This window comes from Pantherophis guttatus, chromosome 1, assembly GCF_059756535.1.
Source record: "Pantherophis guttatus breed Tessera chromosome 1, ASM5975653v1, whole genome shotgun sequence".
Classification (NCBI taxonomy): domain Eukaryota; kingdom Metazoa; phylum Chordata; class Lepidosauria; order Squamata; family Colubridae; genus Pantherophis; species Pantherophis guttatus.
Window position 1 is genome coordinate 69273676 of NC_142063.1, and position 22782 is coordinate 69296457.

Here is a 22782-nt window from a genome sequence, read left to right on the forward strand (position 1 = left end):
TGATGCAGTAGTCTAGATGTGGTCATACTAAGACTTTATAGAGTGGTATTAGTACCTCCCTTGATCTTGACCGTATCCTTCTGTTAATGCAGTTTAGGATTGCATTGGCTTTTTTGGCTGCTGCTGCAACATTATCTTTGGGTGGAGAAGCACTACCCTCAGGGGAATAGCTTTGCAATTTGGGATCCTTCTGGATCCTTCTGAAAAGAGCCTTGGTGGCGCAGCAGACTAAAGTGCTATTAAGTAGCACCAGCTGCTTGCAATTACTGCAAGTTCAAATCTCACCAGGCTCAAGGTTGACTCAGCCTTCGAGGTAGGTAAATGAAGACCCGGATTGTGAGGGCAAAAAGCTGACTTTGTATAAAAAAGAACACCGCTTGGGGCCCCCCCGAAAGCCCTACTAAGCAGGTATATACAAAAGTATGAAGGCTATTGCTTAACGCATTGTAAGCCGCCCTGAGTCTCCGGAGAAAGGGCGGCATATAAATCAAACCAATAAATAAATAAATAAATTTATTGTTTCTGCTTAAGCAGCAAATGGAAGTCTTAGCTAGAGGGGCTTTTACTCAGCTTAGTGTGCCAATGGTGAACTGACCTGCTGCAAGGCAATCTAGCTGCAGAAGTCATGTCTTCTTTCCCATTCAGTTAGACTATTGCAACACAGTCTCCATGGGCCTGTCTTTGAAGTCTATTCAGAAGCTGCAATTAGTTTAGAAGACAGTAGTCCATGTGCTAATCGGTACACATTATGTGAGAGTATGTTACCCCTGTGCTACTGCCAGCCCCATTAAGTAGATGCAACCAGGAAATCCACTCCAGAAGAAGGTTAACAATATTTTTACAATATTGAGATTGTCTTTAATACCAGAATGTTGCCAGAATGTTGATTTTGATATAAATCCTAATCTACTCAATCAAGGCAGTTTTTACCTTAGCTACTTCTGAATATTATCTTGCTCCCCAAGACTGGAACAATACAGTATTTCAGTTCTCTTTGCATAAGTAACAATTATTGCATATTTCATCATCTCCCGTATTGTCTACAGCTATGGCCTTGTACTGGTTATCAAATGGTTTCTTGTGTAATTTAAAATGCTGGGTTTGACCTTCTAAAGCAGAGTCCCCCAACATTTCCAGCTTTGCGGACTGGCGGGAGGGGAGAGAATGGTTCGCGCAAGTGGCCAACAAGCGTGTGCATGCGCAGCTCCATTTGTGTGAATGGTGTGCATGCATGTCTGCTGCTCACACAAATGGAGTGCACATAAAAGCAAGCGTGCATTTGCCTGCTGCTTACACAAGTGAGGATGCGTGTGCATGCATGCATGCTCACCAGCCATTTCCATGGCCCAGCTGCAAACCCCTCACAGCCTAGTGGGCCACTGCTCACAGGTTGAGGAGCCCTGCTCTAAAGCCTTGATGTTTGGCACCTGGGTATCTGCAGAACTGCTTACTGCAATCTGAATCAACCCAATCCATTAGGCCATCTAGGAAGAAACTACTCTTAGTCCTCCCTCTTCTGGGAAATGAAGGGAATCAATAAAGGAGAATATTTGTAGCTCAGGGTTGAACTGTGGGGTCCTTGGTGCTCTCTGAGGTCCTTCTTGCAGAGGTTTCATTAACCTAACTAGGTAACGTCATCAGTGCTAGTAAGGAGTACCGTTTGCTGCCAGTTTATATTCCCCAACTGAACCTAGTAGATGCTACTTTTCAGTGGCTGTGAGACTTGTCTGGAATAGGCTCTAGTAGCAATCAAATGGTGAAAACCAAACTGCTGTAGAGAGTATTCTAATTAACTTGGGAGCTTCAGTCCTCTTTATTTTTAATTTATTATTATTTCTTGCTACAGTTTTTATTTTGATAGATTTTGACTCTATGGTTTATTTTATTCTGCTGTTAATTGGTTTCTGTGGACGTTTTAATGTTTTAATATCATGTAAGCCATTGACTGTCACTTGGATGGCAGTGAGGTGGAAATGAAATGAAATGAATGAATGAATTCAATATCACTCTTGCTAATTGCCTCCTATCATTCCTTTCTTGGCATACACAGTTAATTCTCCATGATTCTTGACACGCATTTGCTGAAGATGGAGATCCCACTATCACTGCTTTAAAACAAGTACTATTGGTTTTGCAGATATTCACCAGGACTAGTCCAGGGGTGAAATCTACTTACCTTCCTTACCGGTTTGGAAGCGCATGCGCTGTATGCCATGTGGACGCGCAGACCTTCTGTGCATGCGCAAAACCTGTGTGTGTGCAAAACCTTCTGTGCATGTGCAGAAGGTAAAAAACACATTACTTTCTGGTTAAAACCAGGAAGTAATGACACCCGGGTAGGTGGGCAGAGCTTTGCTCCGCCATCGCTACCAGATCGCCGAATCAATAGTCAAGATCATTACCGGACCGGACAATCCGGTCAGATCTGGGAGCATTTCACCCCTGATCTAGTCCCATCATCTTCAGATTAATTATGTCAACCTGCAAGAATAGGCCCACAATAGAAAGTGTCTTCAGTGCATTGGAATGCTGGCTTGACAGCTGTGTATAGAAAAACATTACAGAGGGTGGTGAGCACAGCACAAAACATCATGGGCTGTCCCCTGATACCACTAGACGACATTGCTAGAGCTCCCTGCCTTAGAAGAGTGAGGAAAATCCTCAGGGACGATTCACACCCTGGTCAGCACTTCTTTATTCTCCTATCAGGAAGGAGATATAGAAGCATAGGCAGCCGCACAAACAGGCTGAAGAACAGTTTTTATCCATGGGCTGTCAGACTCCTGAACAAAAAATAACTACAACAACATAGTATGATTGATTTGTGGGACTGGCGCAACATGCAATAGGATTAGGTGTTTGTTAGCAGGATTCACTGGGATAGGGATTTTTTTGTTGTCTTTCACTGTGGGTTGTATTGTGTTGGGGGGCGGTGCACGAAGGGAGGCTCAGTCAATCTCATAGTACACATGTTGTACTCTGACAATAAAGGTTTGAATTTGAATTTGAACTCAGGCCTCCAAAAGTAATGGGGCAACTAAAGCTGATCTTCTGGCCAGAAAGTGGCAAATGGTGCATGTCCAGAGAAACAATCATATTATTTTCCTTTCTCAGTGGGAAGTCACCATGAAAACATCTTCAGAATCTGAAAGGAAGGAAGTAACTGTATAGAACTACAGGTAGTCCATTTAATGAGCCAGGTAGTCCATTAATGAGCCTTAGTGGTGCAGCAGACTAAACTGCTGTTAAAATAGCACTTAGCTGCCAGCTGCCTGCAATTACTGCGAGTTCAATTCTCACCAGGCTCAACGTTGACTCAGCCTTCCATCCTTCCGAGGTAGATAAAATGAGGACCCGGTTTGTGGGGGCAATAAGCTGACTTTGTATAAAATAGAACACCGCTTAGGGGGGCTCAAAAAAAGCCCTACTAAGCAGGTATATACAGAAGTATGAAGGTTTTTGCTTAATGCATTGTAAGCCATCCTGAGTCTCCGGAGAAGGGCAGCATATAATTCGAACTAATAAATAAATAAATAAATAATGACTGTTCAACGTTACAACAGTGTTGCTACTTACAAGTGATTCTTACCCCTACGACCATTGCAACATCTTCACAAACACGTGATCAAAATTTGGGCACTTGGCAACTAGCATGTATTAATGATGAGTGTCGCATCCTGAGGTCATGTGATGGCCACTTATGAACTTTCCAGGCAGCTTCCAGTGACCAAATCAAAGGTGCTTAACAACAAAATGGTATACTTAATCTCTACAGCAAAAGACGTTGTAAAATTAGGTGTGACTCATTTAATTACCACATCACGTAAGTTCTGGTCCTAATTGTGGTCATATGTTGAGACTGTAACAGACAAAGAAAAGGTGAAGCACTTCTCTATAGAGCTTCCTTTACTCTTTATCCTCTTTGCTAAAGAGACTTAAATATATGCAATAACTGATCAATAAAATATTGTGGACTCCTTGTTTCCATAATTACAATGCGTTGTTTATAAATACATTGTTACAAGAGAGGTCCAGTAATTTGGGGGAAGAATATTCTTAGAAAGATTTTTAAAAAAAATTCATTGAAATGAAAATAGCTAAGATACTATTGAATTAAAGCCGGGAGATGTATTTACATACATAATCTTTGCTGCAGTGATGGTTATCTGTAAGCATAATAAGTTCTTTTGTAAGCTGAATTGTTGTAAAAGTCAGTGCAATCCTGAATAAGAGATTCATCTAAGAGACATCCAACCTCCCTCATTTTCAGCTTACACAAGACCTTTGGAAAGAATCACATCCACTCCTGATACGCATTTCAAATATTCTATGAATACTGATTCCGTAAAACCTGCTGTCACTCATGGAGCCTCTGTGGTTTCTAGCTAGCTAGTTGAGATATTTGCACCATGAAAAATGCAGAGAACTAAGCATGTGTCAATAGTCATATAAGGGCACCATTCAGGAATGTTCCTGACCGAGTTTCTCAACTTGCTTGGGCGGCTCTTCGTGAAACTTCAGTTTAGTTGTAAAAATTCATAGCTCCTCTTTTTGTCATTTGGCTTTTTCTCTTTTCTAACTTTTCTTTTCCTAAATATAGCTTTTGGGTTCTCAGCTTCTTTCTTGCCACTGCATTGCACCTTCTGTTTTGTTGAAGGTTCATCATATATGCAGAATGAGTTGAATATGAAATGGGAGGCTGGTGCCATGCTTTATGTGCTATAGTTGTATAGCAAAGAGAAATGTAACAGGAAAGATCCCAGACAAAGAAAAGGATAGATGTTTTATGGGTGGGGGGGTCCCCAGGAAAAGTGAGATGATTTGAACAAAAATGTCCTCTCAAGTAGAAAAGAAAAAAAGAAACGACACAAGGAACAAAATTGTAAACATTGTTTTGTCCCTAATTTCAACAAGTGAAATAGTATTATTAATAATCCTAAGAACATCTTAATATGAGGCACATCAATAACTTGTATGCTAGATGGTTTATAGCAATAGCGCTTAGACTTATACACCGCTTCATAGTGCTTTACAGCCCACTCTAAGTAGTTTACAGAGTCAGCCTATTGCTCCCAACAATCTGGGTCCTCATTTTACCAACCTCGGAAGGATGGAAAGATGAGTCATCCTTGAGCCTGGTGAGATTCGACCGGCCAAACACTGGCAGCCAGTGATCAGCAGGAGTAGCCTGCAGTATTGCCCTCTAACCACTGCGCCACCGTGGCTCATGTATGCCAATAAAATGGTAGTGCCTCATTGCTATTTTAACCCCCCCCCCATCAAATCTTTTTTATTGTGTTAGGATAGTTTCAGACAATAAGGTAGCTATAGAGAAATATTTAAATTCAGCAATATAATTAGGTATACTAGATTGCTACACCATCTTGGAGCCTAGGAAGAACATTTCCCAGGAGACAGTCATATTAGTTGCCACTAGAGTCTTCTAGAGTTATTCTATAGTTCCTAGAATAATGCAGCTACCCTTGGCCCAAGATCACAGGAAGAGATGTTGAAGCATTATAGAGAATGACTATATTCATGCCTCCTATCTACACTACTTTGAACGACCTTTATGTAACTCAAGACAATGACCAGCAACATGGTGGATGGACTTCATTATAAAGGTGATAGGTGTACATTAGAAAACGCGAAGGAGTGGTCTGGGACATATCTATTGAGAAAGTTTATCTGCTTGTATATGGTTGTTAAGAGGCAACACTGGCTTGATGACACATAACCAACCAACCAACCAACTTGTTTCTCCCATCATTTGGTGATCAGGTTTTTACTCTCTATGTACCACCTGTTTATTGCCAGTTATAAAATTTCATTCTGTCTTGGAGACTTGTTTCTTTCCCCGCCATAGATCATGATATTAGTGGTGAAATTAGTTCCAGCAGTGGTGAAATCCTATTTTTTTTTTACTACCGGTTCTGTGGGCATGGCTTTGTGGGCGTGGTAGGGGAAGGATACTGCAAAATCTCCATTCCCATCCCACTCCAGGGGAAGGATACTGCAAAATACCCATTCCCTCCCACTCCTGGGGGAAGGATATTGCAAAATCCCCATTCCCACTCCACTCTGGGGCCAGCCAGAGGTGGCATTTGCCAGTTCTCCGAACTGCTTAAAATTTCCACTAACGGTTCTCCATAACCTGTCAGAACCTGCTGGATTTCACCCGAGTTCCAGGCTATGGTCTACTGTAGCACTCCCCCACCTTTGTGGCTTGGCGGCCTGACAGAGGGGGGGGAAGGAGAGGGGAAGCAGTCATGCGAGTGGCAGGCAGACTGGCACGCACATGCACAAGCAGCTTGACTTGCATGATTAGCAGGCTGGCATGCATGTACATGCGCGCACAGCACAACTTGTGCAAGTTGAGCTGAGTGCGCATCAATAGTGGGATTCAATGTCAGGGTTCCAAGGAACACCCCCAACAAAATAAAGCTCTGAGTCCTGAGGTTCCTCAAAGTTCCAATTTATTAGAGATGTCATGTTGGCACATCTGGGAAAACCTAAATCTAATTCCAGGTTTCCCCCACCCAGCTAAGAGCTAAGAGCTAAGAGTTCACAGCCCTGCCCCACACCCACAAGTTCATCACATTGTCCAATCAATTCTTCACACTCCACCGGGTACAATCTTCATGCAGTCTGCATCAGACGCAAGCAAAAGTCCTTGAGTACGGAATGTTATGATTAACTTTTTACTGCTCCAACAACCCCCTCCCAACTTCCCCAGCTAAAATATGTGGAAATTGTCTTCCAAAACTGACATTCAAATCCCGATGCTATTGGTTTGCTCGTGGGCATGCACGCACTCACGTGTGTGTGTGCAATGCTTCTGTGCATGCGCAGAGACGTCCGGGCGGGTGGGCGGAGCCTCCCACTGCTGCCGCTACCAGTTCACCTGATCCGTGGCGAACTGGTAGCAACCCACCACTGATGCGCATGTGTGCGCGCCAGCCTGCCACTCATGTGGCCCGGTTGCGAATAGGCCATGGCCCAGCAGGGGCCATGACCTAGGGGTTGGGGATCCTGGGTCTACCACATCGAACCTGAAAAATGGGTAATTATAGGAAGAAAATAGCTACTGTTTGTGTGTGTAATAAGAAGAGAAGGAGAGAAAAATCAGGAACTGTTTGTACTGTAATGAATGCATTGCTTTAGGATTCAGGACAGATAATGGTTGGTTTATGGTGGTAAAGTTTGACTCTGCAGTTATTTCTTGGGCTAGAAAAAAAACCACAGTCCTTTCTTGTTTTCTTATCCAGAAATCACATTGGGTGGAGCCAGGAACATGCATATATGATTCTTGTCTTTTGGGATGTGCCAAGGAAGAGCGACAACAGATTTAAGTGTTGTCTGTCAACTAACTGCTCAGTTGTTTCTAGTGTTTATGAAAAGACTATTTGACAAGAATGGAGACCACAGAAGAAAAGGTAAGGAAGAGAACGCTATTGCTTTCTATATTTTTTTGAGGAAGCTCTGCTGAGAAATAACAACTAGGTACATTCCCTATAATCTTTCAGTCAATCTGAATTTTCTGAAATGATCAAATGTTGACCCTATTTCAAACTTTGAATAGTTTCTGGGTGTTTTGATAAATGGATGGATTCTCTGTCTCTACAGGAAGAAGAAGATACTAATCGATTACTGGGTGGGTTTGAACATTATAAAATTGGTTGGGCAATGAAAGGAATGGCTGAAAATTCATTTAAACATTATGGACAAAGCAAACTTCTTAAGAATGTCAATCAACTTCCTTGTTGTTGATGTATTGTTTTAAAAGGATAGGAGCAGAAAAGTGATTCGAGAAGATTGAAGACGCATACAAGGCGTCCTTGCAAAAATTGGCACATGTGCCAGTAAAAACACAAAACAAAAACCAGTAGCTGGGAGAATGCTAATTGCCTTTCAACATCTCAGTCTTAAGTAGCAGGTTTGGGGAGAAAATCTGGCTGTTCATTTGGATTTCAGCACATGAAGTTGCATATTAATTCATTAATCTTGTTTCCGTAGTTTTGGTTTCATGCTGATTATTAATCCCACTTGTTTCCTTTTTTGTTATGGTTGTTGTTTAAAAAAAATCTTTGAAACTATCAACGATGAAATTTTGGAACCCTACCAATTATGCATTATTTTTTAAAAACAAGTTATAAGATGTAGCTAACATTTTGTGAGATTGTACCCTGTTGATTTGTTGGTGTCTGCCCGCATCATTCAAAACCATGTGATAGCATCAAAGGAAGTTGGTGCCTGTTGCTTTGTCATTAAAATATGAAGGGGCACACCTTTTTGCCTGCAAAGAAAAAACTTAGTTCCCTTTATTTAGTTCACCACTCAGCTTGACTTTTTCTTTTTCTTTAATTTTTCTTAAAAGTTTTTTTTAATGCAATAAAAGTATAAAAAAGAAAAAAAAATAGAGAATTAAAAAAAAGAAAAAAAAAAGAAAAGAAGTAAAAAGAGAAAGAAAATATAAATTATGACTTATGATGCAGGTAGGGCCTCGAGTTGTACCATTTGTGTAGTGACCATTCAAAATTACAACAGCACTAAAAAAGTGACTTATGTCTTCACACTTATGACAGTTGCAGCATCCCCACAATCCTCACAATCCCAGCATCCAAATTCAGGCATTTAGCAACTGGCGACGGTTGCAGAATCCCGGAATCATGGGATATCCATTTGCAATTTTCCCAGCTGGTTTCTGACAAGCAAAATCAATGGTGGAAGCTGGATTCACTTAGTGACCATGTGATTTACTGAACAGCTGCAGTGATTCACTTAACAACCATGCCAGAAAGATAAAGTTTGTAAAATTGGATGTAACTCATTTAACAACCATCTTGCTTAGCAACGGGAATTCTTATGACCCAGTTGTGGTCATAAGCTGAGGACTATTTGTTTTGGGGGAGTGTACGGTCAGTGCCATAAGAATAGCTTCCGCTGCAAAGCTGGACAACCTCCTTTCATGAAGGTTAATGTTGGAGAGGAATACATTCGTCTGTGTGATGATATTGTAGTTCTCCATGAGCTTGTCTGGTAAAATTTATACACGTTTGGATTCAATTAAGGATAGTAAAGATTTCAGAAAATGTGTTTATTGTATTATACTGTCATAGAATAGCTGCTGGAAATTGCATAGAACAGGGGTCCCAACCCCCGGGCTGTGGCCCACTATCGGGCCATAGCCTGTTGGAAACTAGGCTGCAGGAGAAATGGGCAAGCGTGTACGCATGAAGCTCCACTTGCACGAGCAAGCACACGTGCACGAACCTCTACTTGTGTGAGCAAGCACACATGCACAAAGCTCAACTTGCACGAGCCAGCATATGCACACAAAGCTCACAAGCAAATAGAGCTTTGCGCGTGAGTGCCCTCCGCTCGTGTGAGTGGAGCTTTGCGCGCAAGTGCAAGTGCCTGCTGCTCGCTTGAGTGGAGCCTCGCACATGAGTATAAGCACCCTCTGCTCGAGCACGAAGCTCCATTCATGCAAGTAGAGGGCCCATGTGCACGTGCATCTGCCACTCACACGCCCCCCCTTTCATTGGGCTGGGCCGCTAAGCTGGAAAGGTTGGGGACCACTGGTATAGAACATATGGCAGTTAGCTAGGAATGAGCAGATTCCCATCTGTGTCAATGTATATATATTTGATTCCAACCTTAACAGATAGTTTAAATAGTTTAAAAGTCAGATACCAAAGTGCCATAGTTATAAAAATCCTGGATATATAATTTCTCAATATACATTGTTTTATATGCATTTGAGGGACTCTGTGCATTGTATGCTTTATACACAATTAGCTAAATGTACTGATTAGACAAATGCATTTTTTTCCCCATACAATGTTTTCCAGTCACTGTTGCTATATCTGGGAATCTGTGCTGCATGGAGTCTCTGGTGTCCTTTGAGTTTGCTTGCTTGGAGATGTTTCATTACCTGACCAGGTAACATAATGTCTCCTAGTCAGGTAATGAAACATCTACAAAGAGGTGAGCTAATTTATCCTGAATGGATTTTTGGGATTGATGTTTTTTTTTTGGAGGAGAAAAGACAGGATGGTAGGAGCCAACAACTGGCCAGAGAACTGAGGAAAATTAGTACAAGGATTATAGGAGAAGTTACTGGATACATCTCTCTGCCACAGTAGGAGATTCCTTAATTGTTTCCCTTAGCAGGATATTCATATTTAGACAAGACAGGATGAAAAGTGAACTGTGCACCTTTGCTACTGTAAAGCTCATTTGAAACAGTGTTTAATTAGTTATATAACTGCAATTATATATGTAAATAAGGCACAGCTGGCAGTTCAGCAATTTCATACAGCAAGTTGATGAACTCAGGTCTGGAAATGCTACTTTGACTATCACTTACCTACGTGCTGTATTTCTTGGGAAGACACAGATTTCTGTGCTGCAGTCAAAGAAGGTAATGTCAGGATTTGAGTAAATCCATGAAAAGCAGGAAGGGTGGAAGAAGGCCTTAGGGCACAGGCCAAGAACCAAGACTCGGGAAGTTAGGTGCAGATGGGTGTACAAATATACTTCCCTGAGTGTGAGATGATACAGGTACACATAGGTCACCAAATTTGCTAAGAAACTGCTGATCAATGAAAAGGTCTGTAATTTTGATGCCAAAAATAAGGCAGCTTCGCCTGGGAAAAAATTAACTTGTCTGGTTAGTTCTATAATTTCATGTTGTTTGAAACCCATTGTTTATATAAGAGGAACTGGATGTCAGCACTAGAGTAAATGACGACCTCGAAACCTGACACTGGAACTATAATTTTATAGGCAGCTTTGAAAGGAAATAATTAATGGTGTGCATGTTAAAAGATGGAGCAACTATATTTTTATGCTTTAATTAAATGCATAACGAGTGCTGGAATTTCTATTTGCAAATGCAGCCCTTCTTGTTTTATGATCTCAATTTCTATAACTTCTCATTTATTTCTACTGTAATAAAAACGATGAAAAGTAATAAAACGGTTGTATTACAAAATGCTAAACATGCTAAACATTAAATGCAAGCACAAAATATCATTAAAGAAAGTGAGACAAATAGGAAGCTTGGAAAGAGAAGAATAAAAATTCTGTAAGGTTTTGAACACAACACACTTTGACTTACAAGGCAAAAGTTATAACTGGATGAGGACATCCTTAGATAGAAGTACAGCATTAAGAAAGCAGTTTTGAAAAAAGCTTTTATTGTTTCCTTTTATGTGCGTTTTGATACTTTAACTTGGTACATATAATATTTCAATTTTATTGTGTGTGTGTATGTATACACAGAAAATGGTACACGTGAAAATATGTATGACAAGGAACTCATCCACAGGAATGGAAAGTGACTGATAGAATATTTTTAAGTCAGGGTTGAACTGTCGGGTCCTTGGTGCTCTCTGAGCTTTCCTTGCAGAAGTTTCATTACTAAACTAGGTAACATCATCAGTGCTAGAAGGGAGTGGGGTTTGCTCTTATTTGTATATATTAGTGACTTGCCCTGTCAGTCAGTGGTGAAATGTAATATTTGTTACTACCAGTTCTGTGGGCGTGGCTTGGTGGTGATGGTGTAATGTGACTGGGTGGGCGTGGCCAATTTTTTTTTTTTACTTTTAAAACCATTTTTTGTAAAAAAAAATGCTTTCGAAAGGCTCTGACGATCCCAGCTGAGTTGCCTGATCGGCAGAGGCTTTATTTCTTTTAAATGCCTCTGACGATCCAAGCTGAGTTGCCTGATTGTTAGAGGCATTTAAAAGAAAAAAAAGGTTTTTTTTCTTTTAAAAGCCTTTGATGATCCCATCTGAGCCGCATGATCATCAGAGGCTTTTTTTTTACTTTTAAAAGCATTTTTTCGGCCAAAGAGGTTGTAGAAAAAATGCTTTTAAAAGTAAAAAAAAAAGCCTCTGATGATTGTGTGGCTCAGCTGGGCATTGCGGGGGGGCAGGGATTTTTGCTACCGGTTCTCTGAACCACCCACCTCCATCGCTACCGGATCAGGCGATCCGGTCTGAACCGGGAGCATTTCACCCCTGCTGTCAGTATTGGTGGGAGTGTTCTTGGTGATTTCCTGTTGTTTACTGGTAGTTCCTTGATTATCGTTTACTTCTTTATTGCTGGTCTAATATTAATTTTGCTGTTAATCTCTGCAATACTCAAAGTAATTCTGCAGAAAAATTAATTACCATGACCAGATTTCAAAATTCTACCAATTATACCCTATCAACAATATAGATTTTTCCAGAAATCCCAGTGCTTCATGTTTCCGAGTTTACCAGTTTTGCAGAGCTTAATATAAAGCCCTTTCACATAATCATATAAATTATCTAACATAAAAACAAAACATATAGCAGTTAAGCATCATATAATAATCATCAACAAATCCAAGAGATGGGCTGTATCACACAGATTATTGTATAATCATGGCCATTTTCATGTTTATTTGCAAGGACTTCTCATAAGGAAAATAACTTGCATTTGGAAAGTATAATAATTTAACTACTGAAGATAATAAAATCTGAATATTCGATATAGCAACCATAGCTCTGCAGTATGGCGATGATCAGGAAGTAAACTGGAAAACATCTGAAAATTTGATTGGATTTTGATTTGATTTATTAGATTTCTATACCGCCCTTCTCCCAAAGGACTCAGGGCGGTGTACAGCCATATTAAAACACATATAAATATACAAAATTTAAAACAATTTAAAATTGAATATGTAAAAATTTGGCCCATAGATTAAAACACACATACACCCATTCTAAAATTCGTATTAGGCCAGGCCGGCTTGTCGGAACAAGAGGGTCTTCAAAGCGCGGCGAAAGGTACGCAGGTCGGGGATGAGATGAATCTCAAGGGGCAGCTTATTCCAGAGGGCTGGTGCCCCCACAGAGAAGGCTCTCCCCCTGGGTGTCGCCAGTCGGCATTGTCTGGCCAACGGTATCCTGAGGAGCCCCTCTCTGTGGGAGCATATTGGCCGGTGGGAGGCTGTTGCTGCAGCAGGCGGTCTCATATATACTCCGGTCCTAAGCCATGGAGTGCTTTAAAGGTGATGACCAACACCTTGAATCGCACTCGGAAGAGCACCGGGAGCCAGTGCAGCTCGCGCAGGAGGGGTGTTACGTGGGTGCACCGAGTCGCCCCCATAACTACCCGCGCAGCCGCATTCCTGACCAATTGGAGCCTCCGAGCTCCAACTGGTCCAGAATTAAAAGAACAAGGGAAGTATGCATTTCATGAGTTTTAGGGCTACTAAAGCAGAATGGCCCTCCCCTTTTGCACTGCACCAGAACTCCATAGCGGCATCTAAGGATGTTTTATAGCTATGCATTGTAGGGAAATATTGTAAGCGGCCTATAATAAATAGCAATAGTACTTAGACTTATATACCACTTTATAGTGCTTTACAGCCCTTTCTAAGTGGTTTACAGAGTCAGCATATTGCCTCCAAATGAAAGGAACATAGATAGTGGTGTACAATAGCACATGCTAGATCCTAGGGACTGACTCAGGTGCTCATATTGGCTTTGTTTCCATTGCAGAACCAACTATTTCCATTATCCCTGCTGTCAGTCAAGATTCTGAAAGCCAGTATCGTCACCTCTTATACGCCATGTAAGTTTCTGGCATGTTATGGTTGAAAAATAGAGTTGAATTACTTAATTGCGTTGATCTCACAGAAGCAGAAATGTAGAAAAGCTGAGCTCAGAATTTTAGAGATTATTTTGTGATTTAGGGCAAAATAAAATATAATAAATTTGATTTTTTACAGCGTATATGGGATATAATTTTTTTTCCCCAACAGCATCTCTTGCTTTTATTCCAGATTTTTCCACTGATTTTCTACCACTAATCTCTAGGTTTTGGTTTTCTATTAATGCACCACTTTGTCTCCAACCCAAAAGCATGTCTATGAGTTTTTAGTTTTCAATTCCTTTCCTGCAGTGAATCTTCAAATAGTCTCTTCTGGAACCCAAACCAGAACACGCTTTCGTATTACACTTTTTCCATGAAGAGAATCAGTGTTCTATCCAGTTTGCATTGCTCCTATTCTCTTTTGATGTTTTATCTCATTAAATTGAATCTCATTTCCACTACACAAAATTGTTTCTAAAATTCTACATCTTAATAAGGGTTTCTCGGAATCTAAAGGGCTGAAAAACCTTTAAATCACTTAAACCGTTTATTTATTGCATTTTTAGTCTGCCACAATCACTTTAACTCTTGGTGGCATGTTTTTCAGAATCAGAATAGAGATGGAAGGGACCATGGAGGTCTTCTAGTCCAGCCCCCTGCTGAAGCAGGAGACCCGTATACCATTTCAGACAAGTGACTGTCCAGCCTCTTGTTAAAAACCTTCAGTGATGAAACACTCACAACTTCTGGAGGCAAGCTGTTCCACTGGTTAATTGTCCTGACAGGAAGCTTCCTGGTAGGAAGTTTCTCCTTGATTCCAGGTTGCTTCTCTCCTTGATTAGTTTCCATCCATTATTTCTTGTTCTGCCCTCTGGTGCTTTAGAAAATAAATTGACCCCTTCTTCTTTGTGGCAACCTCTCAAATACTAGAATACTGCTATCATGTCCCTCCCTAGTCCTTCTTTTCTCTAAACTAGCCCAACCCAAATCCCGCAACTGTTCTTCATATGTCTCCAGGCCTTTAATCATCTTAGTTGCTCTTCGCACTTTTTCCAAAGTCTCATAATCTTTTTTGTAATGTGATGATCAAAACTGGATGCAGTATTTCAAGTGTGGCTTTACTAAGGCTTTATAAAGCATTACTAATACTTCACGTGATTTTGATTCTATGCCTCTGTTTATACAACCAAGGATTGTACTAGCTTTTTTGGCTGCTGCCGCACACTGCTGACTCATGTTTAAGTGATCATTCACTAGGACTCCAAAGTCCCTCTCACAGTTACTGTTTTAAATTACTGTTTAATGACTAATTAAATTACTGTAACGGACTAATTAAATTACTATTCAATGACTAATAATGTATAGATTAATATAGAACAAATAGAATGTAGGTATCTTTAGAAGTAGGTGGCACTCTTGACCATAGGAATTTATCTATTATATTTCTTTTGTTTATTAAGATGTGCTGAATATTTGAAAAAACAATTACCAACTTATTTTTTCCCCCACTGTAGTTTCCGCGACTCATTGCTACGTGACTTTGCACCTGCCAACAGCATCACAGGAGATATTCAGAACCCAGACTGTCAGGAATTCTTACTACCCAGTCTGGAATGAAACATTTTATTTCAGGATCCAAACCAAAATCAAGGTAGTGTAATGTTGCAAAGCCTTCATACTATTTGACAAGTTTACAGGATAAACAAATCCATGAAGTGTTGCAAAACAGACTTTTCCAAATGAGACTGTAAAGTTTACTTTATGATTTCATACTTTGAAAAGGAAAACAAATTATTGAAACGTTTGTTTTCTATCATTTGGAGATGCTTGTATGCCTGACAGAACTTATCAGAAGTTTTGTGTGTAGGCGCAAAGATCAGATAGCTAATGCTCTTTGTTCAGAGATTACCATTAATCCATTGCCAAGATTGGAAACGAATACCCTGAGGTTGCCAGTAGTGAAATATATTCCATTACACATATTTAATGTGAGGGTTTTAAAATGCCAGTGACATCTGTTGTAAAAGAAAAGAATGTTAATAATTTCTGGGAACTTAATATACAGTTTTTTTCATGGGGATTTTTTCCTAATATAATATCCCAGAAAAAACTTATGGTTAAGTTTTCAGGTGAATTTACCACTTTTCCTGGAAATTGGGCTGTATATTTAACCACACTAGTATTGGAGGAATTACTTAGATGAAACAGCACCTAAGCACCTTTTTCAACATCTTAATGCTAGCTCTATACCTTGGTCTTGGGGATTCTGATCCAAACTGGGATAGGTTTAGAGAGGGGCTGGATATCATTGCTAATTTGGCACTACAGAGGATCAGAGACATGACTAAATAGATGATTTAAAGAGTGGAGAGAGGTTCCAGTCTAAAGTCAAGACAAAGCATTCAATATTAACAATAAGTCAAGAAGTCATGAGCATTAGGCAAAAGTCAGAATTTCCACAATTTCCCTATAGCTAGGCTTGATTGGTGTTGATTGTAGCAACTGAAGTGCTTGGGTATAATAAGACAAGCTGTTATTTGTAGCGGAACATGATGTCCAAAGTGCTCTTTCAAAGAACTGATAGACCTTTCTCTCTTGGCTCTTTTGGTTCTTGATACAAAAGCATTACTAGTGTCATAAGGTAGAGACTATGATTTGGGATTGAGATGAGAATTCAGAGTTGGCAATTCAGAGGCAGTGGGAGATGGTTTGCTAGTCCCTCAGTACTATCTCCTGGTATTGCCAAATAACCTTAATTATTAATCTGGCTCCTGTTCTTCCTTCTCTTTGTCCTTTATCTGAAGGGTCCATAATTTTGAGCAATAAGTTGAGACACCATAAGCTGGAACAATAGTATGAAGATAGGATCTTGTACTTTTCCAAAGGCTTGAGGTAAAAATGCCAGCCTTTTATTTTCAGATCAAAGTTTCCAAATAGGAACAAAAGGTAATTATTACTCATCTGAAGACAGAGATTTGCCATAAAAGATAGTATCAATAGCCGCTGAGAGAAATGAGAATCTCTTCAAAAATAAACCTCTCCCCTAAGATAGAAATTGACACAGAGAAGATATTATGAAAAATAGTACTTTTCTACAAATTTTAAAGAGCTAGAATTGTTGCCTGCTGAAGTTTCAAATACATCTTGGATTTATCCATTTATATACATGATAATGGAGAATATATAGTACTACCTTTTAACTGCTTCTCCGTTGATTATCCAAAATAAGATTCAGATTGTGTGTGTGTGTGTGGGGCGATATAAATGCAATAAATAAATAGATACTGTAAGTAAATAAATTAGAAGATGTACAGAATTAATGAGATTGACTAATTATCAGGGTTCCAAGTAACTTCCCCAACGAAAGAAAACTCCAAGGCTAGCAGTTCCTCAAAGTTCCGCTTTATTAGAGATTTCATATTGGCACATCTGGGAAAGCCCAAATCTGAAAAATTCCAGGTTTTCCTCCACCCAAAAGAAAGTCCAAGTCCTTTCCCCTGCACCCACATGTCCATCACATGGTCCAATCAATGCATCGTGCCAATTGGAGATGCCTCCCAGTCACGCCACTCCAGGTGCAGGCCGAATGTCCTTGACTCTCTGAGAAAGGAACGTTATTATGGCTAGATATCCCTGCGACTCCATGCAATCCCCCCTCCCAGTTTCCCACAGCACTAAATGTGGCAGCCCTGAAGAATTTAAGAAAAAGATGGCCTCTAGAGCTGACACCAATTAGATTTCTTATTCTGAGTATAATCAGTTTTCCTGGTCAATAGGCAAAATTCCATCAATTTGGAAGAAAATATTACAGCAGAAATATCTATATTGTCATCAGTAAAAAGGAGCATGCAATTGCCATTTCTTCTCTTCTGTTCCTAGAATATCATACAGTTGGAAGTTTGCGATACTGATCCAGCCACCAATCGTGATATCCATTTAATTGTTCTTTTTGATTTGTCAAAACTCCAGCCTGGAAGTCCAGTCCTTGAGAATTTTTCCTTAAAACCAAAGGTGAGGGCCAAAAAGTTATTTTGTAGATAATGTAGGTTACATTTATTCCTTAACCCTAATGGATGTTCTTTCCCCAAGTTTATTAAATGGTACGTTTCATGAGTTTTGTGAAAGGAGAACACCGCAATGGAGTGTCCTTATAAAGGGGACTACACTTCCAATCACATGTCATCTCAACTTCCTTTCCTTTCCTTTCCTTTCCTTTCCTTTCCTTTCCTTTCCTTTCCTTTCCTTTCCTTTCCTTTCCTTTCCTTTCCTTTCTTTCCTTCCCCTTCCCCTTCCCCTTCCCCTTCCCTCCCCTCTTCGCTCCTGTTTGGTGGACTGCATATGTTAATGTTGTCTTCGTTACTGTACAATTTATGAATGTTTTTCTGTTACCAGAAACAAGAACAACCTAATCATTATGAATTTCTAGAAGTGGAATTCAAGCTGTCAGATGTGTAAGTGATTCGAAAGCTGATATGAAACATTAAGTCATTGTTCGTGGTTTGGTTCTTGGAAAATTCCTCCTTTGAATTATTCAGCAGATAATAAAGCTTGGATGTTTTTTTTTGAGTATTTGGATATCCTATCCTATCTTACCTTGTCCTACCCTATTTTGTTTAGTAAGCCATACAATTCTGCAATGATCTATTATAGAATTCCATATAAATATATTCTGATATATTGCCTGGGTTTATATAACGTAACAGACTGAAACACAGATCTCTGTTCATATAGCATACTGTAGCCAAATAAATGAAACATAGCAATAGCATTTAGACTTATATGCCACTTCATAGTGCTTTACAGCCCTCTCTAAGCTGTTTACAGAGTCAGCATATGGCCCCCAATAATCTGGGTCCTCATTTTACCCACCTCGGAAGGATGGAAGGCTGAGTCAACCTTGAGCCTGGTGAGATTCGATCTGCCAAACTGGTGGCAGCCGATGATCAGCAGAAGTAGCCTGCAGTACTGCATTCTAATCACTATGCCACCATGGCTTATAATATGATGTAACTTTGTCTTGATTTATAGAATATGCTAAACCATGCTGGAGTTCCTGTAAATATTGAACCACTAATTTTCCCTCTCTATCTTAGTTCATATTATGTGAAAACAACCATTTGGAGGTTCTACTAGTTCTTCTATGTGGTGTTCCATTATTAGTACAGAATTATCCTCCCAACTCTACCTCAGAATTAGCTCTTTCTCCCAAAAACTTCCCAAAAAGTTTTTTGGTTGTTGAATCGGTTTCCTTAACAATGGAAGTAGCCAGTTTCCGCACTGCATTGTCAGAACCCGGTTCCTGGCATGTCAATTTGATTTGGACAAGGATCATTATTCACTAATTCTGCATTATTCTGAATTTAAGGAACCCCATTTCTTATTTTTGTTTATAGATTGCATATGTTAGAAATTACTATATAAAAGGGGGGGGGGGATGTCAGTTTATGGTCTATTTGGTCACCAAAAGATTTTTTCTTTTTCCTTTTTTGCTTCCGTAATAATTATAAGCAATAGGATCTTTTCATGGTGACAGCCAGTGGTGGATTTCTATTGGTTCGCCCCGGTTCCCACAAACTGGTAGCGGTGGCAGGAGGCTCCGCCCACCCACCCGGCCATCATCACAGATAGTCTGCGCATGCGCAGAAGGTTCTGCGCATGTGCAGAAGTGCTGCGCGCACACAGTCACAGTCAGTGGTGGGATGCAAGTAATTTAACAACCGGTTCTCTGCCCTAATGATTTCTTCCAACAACCAGTTTGCTAAACTGCTCAGAAAGTTAACAACTGGTTCTCCTGAAGTGGTGCGAACTGGTTGAATCCCACCACTGGTCACAGTTGCTAACTGGTAGCAAAGGTAAATGAAACCCACCACTGGTGACAGCCACTTCCTGTAATGGCTCCATTTCTATTCGAAGAGGTTCTCTAGGCCAACCAAGAGCCCTACTCCAGGTACTCTATTTTTGTAGGTGGAAGAGGAAAGAGCTTGCTTTATTTATTAAATGTATAACCTGCCCTTTTGCTTCTATAAGCACTGATGGTGAACTTACAACAAGAAAGAAAAATACAAAAGGTGTTTAATTGACAAATTATCTTATCCTTTAATTCGGTGCTGTACTGAAGTACTGCTGGTATTTTTTAAAATTTTTGGATTATTATTTATTATGGTTGAGCAGTGGAGTGGCCTAGAGGTAAAGACCCTTGCCCCACACTCAGGAGGCTCAGAGTTCAATTCTAGGCAGTGACAAATGTTTCTCTATTAGGGCACAAAGAATAAATATCTGCTGTGAACTCCATAGGCGTCAGGAAGGGCATCCAACCAGTAAATGCTCAGCTCCATTCAGTTGTCCCAACTCCAGCCCGATACAAGGGGTTACAGGGTCATAAAAAGAAAAAAAAATATGCTTGGTTACATAGTCAGCTAAATGGTTATGTTGGATTTGGCACTTTTATCAATTTATTGAGCCCTTCCCAAGGATCTGGGATAAGCAGATGTTGTTGAGATGTTAGATATGCTTTCCAAGCAGAACTGCCCATTTTCAATTGATTGAGGGCGATTTTGTCAATGCGAATAGAGTTCAAGTGATGCTCCAATTGTTTTTATTATAATTTGGATTTGGTTTTTCCACAGTCCATTAAGTTTTATTGGTGCCACTTTAAATTCAGTTCATGGACAAACTGATAAAAATGTACTGAGTAAAGAAGTTTACTCTGTGTCACAATGTACAAACATCTTGATTTATCTGACTGTCTGTATGGCAATTTATAGAATAGGAGTGTCTGCAACTGTTTGCATTGCCTTTCTTGTCCTTGTCAGTCATTCACAAAGCTTTATTTCTAAAACAGCAAACACTAACACCATTGGTCTTACTTGTTATCTTAGCTTAGCTTTATTGATTAACTTATAGGCCATACCAAAATACAAGGTTCAAACCAGTGGTGAAATCCACATTTTTTTATTATCAGTTCTATGGGCGTGGCTTGGTGGACGTGGTGTGGCTTGGTGGGAGTGGCTTGGTGGGCATGGCAGGGGAAGGATATTGCAAAATCTCCATTCCCACCCCACTCTGGGGCCAGTCAGAGGTGGCTTTTGCCGGTTCTCCAAACTGCTCAAAATTCCTGCTACCGGTTCTCCAGAACCTGTCAGAACTTGCTGGATTTCACCCCTGGTTCAAACATGTATTACCAATAAAATCCTATAAAAACAATTTAAAGTAAGAATGGGGTAAAATACAATAATTATAGGATAAAATACAATAATTATGGGATAAAATACAATAATTTAATACATAAATATGTAAAATAGAATAAAACAACATAAAATTATATTTCTGTATCACCTCTACAAATCTATCCCAATCAGGCCCACATATGCAGTTGGACCAAGCCTTGTTCTTTTTTGTTTATTTTTCTTTTTTCCCTCTGCTTTTTAGGCCAGGTCCTCCTGAGAAACTGATTTCCAATGGTGTCCTAGTGGTAAGGATTCTTCTTCTGGAGACTCCCTGAAGCTTTCTCTAACTTAGAGGTGTTGGGTCTGTGTTAACCACATGGGCTGGAAAGTCTGCAAGATGCAGGTTGAGAAAAAGGAGCATATGCCCTGGTTTTTCTCCATTAGGAAGCACTGCATTGTGGGATATAATGTAATGTCAGGAAAGAAATAGATCAGACAATGTTGCATCTTTGGTTTTCACAGGCCCGTGAACTTTCCATTCTGGATGTAAAAGTGAGCAAGGAGGATAATGAGAAGGTTTTGGAAGGTATGTATATGTGTGTGTGTGTGTGTGTGTGTAACTTTTAATCAGTGTTGACTCCTGCAGTTTTCAAGTGGTCTGCCATTGCCTGTGTCCTAGGGCTGAAAAAGAGGAACTGGTCCAAGGTCACCCAGCTGGCTTGTGCCTATGGTGGGGCTAGAACTCATGGTCCATGGTCCCTAGCATGGACCTTAAATACTACACCAATCTAGCACTGTCTCTAGGGACTTTTGTAACGAACTGGTGTTTTATCAGACTCCTTTTAACTGCAAAGTGATTATTAGGTTGCAGTCGTGGACTGATTAATTAGATAATCTAATATGTAAAATACTCTTTTAATTTACTAAAAAGACAAATCTGATAGGTTGGGCAGGAATGTTTAAAAAGTACAGTTTTAAAGTAATTACTGCACATGGCAAATGTTTAATATAGTACATGTATGAAAAGTATTTTTTTTAAATGCACTGAGTTATTTATTACCCAGTTTTGAGTAAACTAATAATTAAATGACTTCAATCAAGTAATCATACGGAGCAGTGGTCTAGAGGTGGAGCTCTCACCTCACAATCAGGAGGCTCTGAGTTCGATCCTAGGTAGAGGCAGATATATTCTCTCTCTGAGAATACATCTGCTGTAAAAAAACTCCACATTGGCGACAGGAAGGGCATTTAGCCAGTAAACACCAGCTCCATTCGGTTGCCCAAACTCCACCCTGCAAGGGATTATGGGCAACTGTTAAAAGAGGAGGAGGATGAATCATATGGGAAAGAACATGTTTCTGTAGCATTTGCATACACATAAATTTAGAAAAAACATGTTTCACATTTTGTGGATTCAAGCTGTTCTGATCTGTTGGGATAGTCCCAAATATGCATTAATCTTGAGTGGCAGTGAGCGATACAGTGGCAATTCCAGTCTCCCCTGACAGGGACATTCCTAATTTAAGGCTATGGTGCTGGCGCAAAAGCCTAGAAAGCAGAAATTGGAATGACCAGCATTTATACAGATGGTTCTCAACTTCCAATCACAATTGGGATCAGAATTTCCTGTCGCTAAGCATGGTAATCGTTAAATGAGTCGTGCCTGGTTTTATGACCTTTTGTCCATGGTTGTTAAGTGAATCATTGCAGTTGTTAAGTGAATGATGTGGTTGTTAAGTGAATCTGGCTTTGCCCATTAACTTTGCTTGTCAGAAGCCTGCTGGGAAGATTGCAAATGGCTGTCACATGACCTTGGGATGCGCTAATTGTAAATACATGCTGGTTGTCCAAGGCCCAAATTTTGATCATGTGATCATGGGGAGGCTGCGATGGTCATAAGTGCAAGGATCAGTCATAAGTCACTTTTTTCAGGGCTGTTGTAACTTTGAACGGTGGCTAAACAAACGATTATAAATCAAGG

The 22782-nt window shown here is 40.1% G+C and overlaps 1 protein-coding gene across 1 annotated transcript in view; it reads left to right on the top strand.

The window, feature by feature from the left end:
* Positions 1–7311: 7311 nt before the first annotated feature.
* The window catches only part of LOC117666175 (cytosolic phospholipase A2 beta-like), a 34375-nt gene continuing 18904 nt past the window's right edge, over positions 7312–22782 (top strand). The window contains exons 1-7 of the mRNA XM_034418660.3: positions 7312–7436; positions 13542–13614; positions 15150–15286; positions 17515–17646; positions 18028–18086; positions 21064–21106; positions 21324–21387. Coding sequence (XP_034274551.1) covers positions 7416–7436; positions 13542–13614; positions 15150–15286; positions 17515–17646; positions 18028–18086; positions 21064–21106; positions 21324–21387 — 529 coding nt within the window. The 5' untranslated portion in view covers positions 7312–7415. The remainder of the gene's footprint in view (positions 7437–13541; positions 13615–15149; positions 15287–17514; positions 17647–18027; positions 18087–21063; positions 21107–21323; positions 21388–22782) is intronic.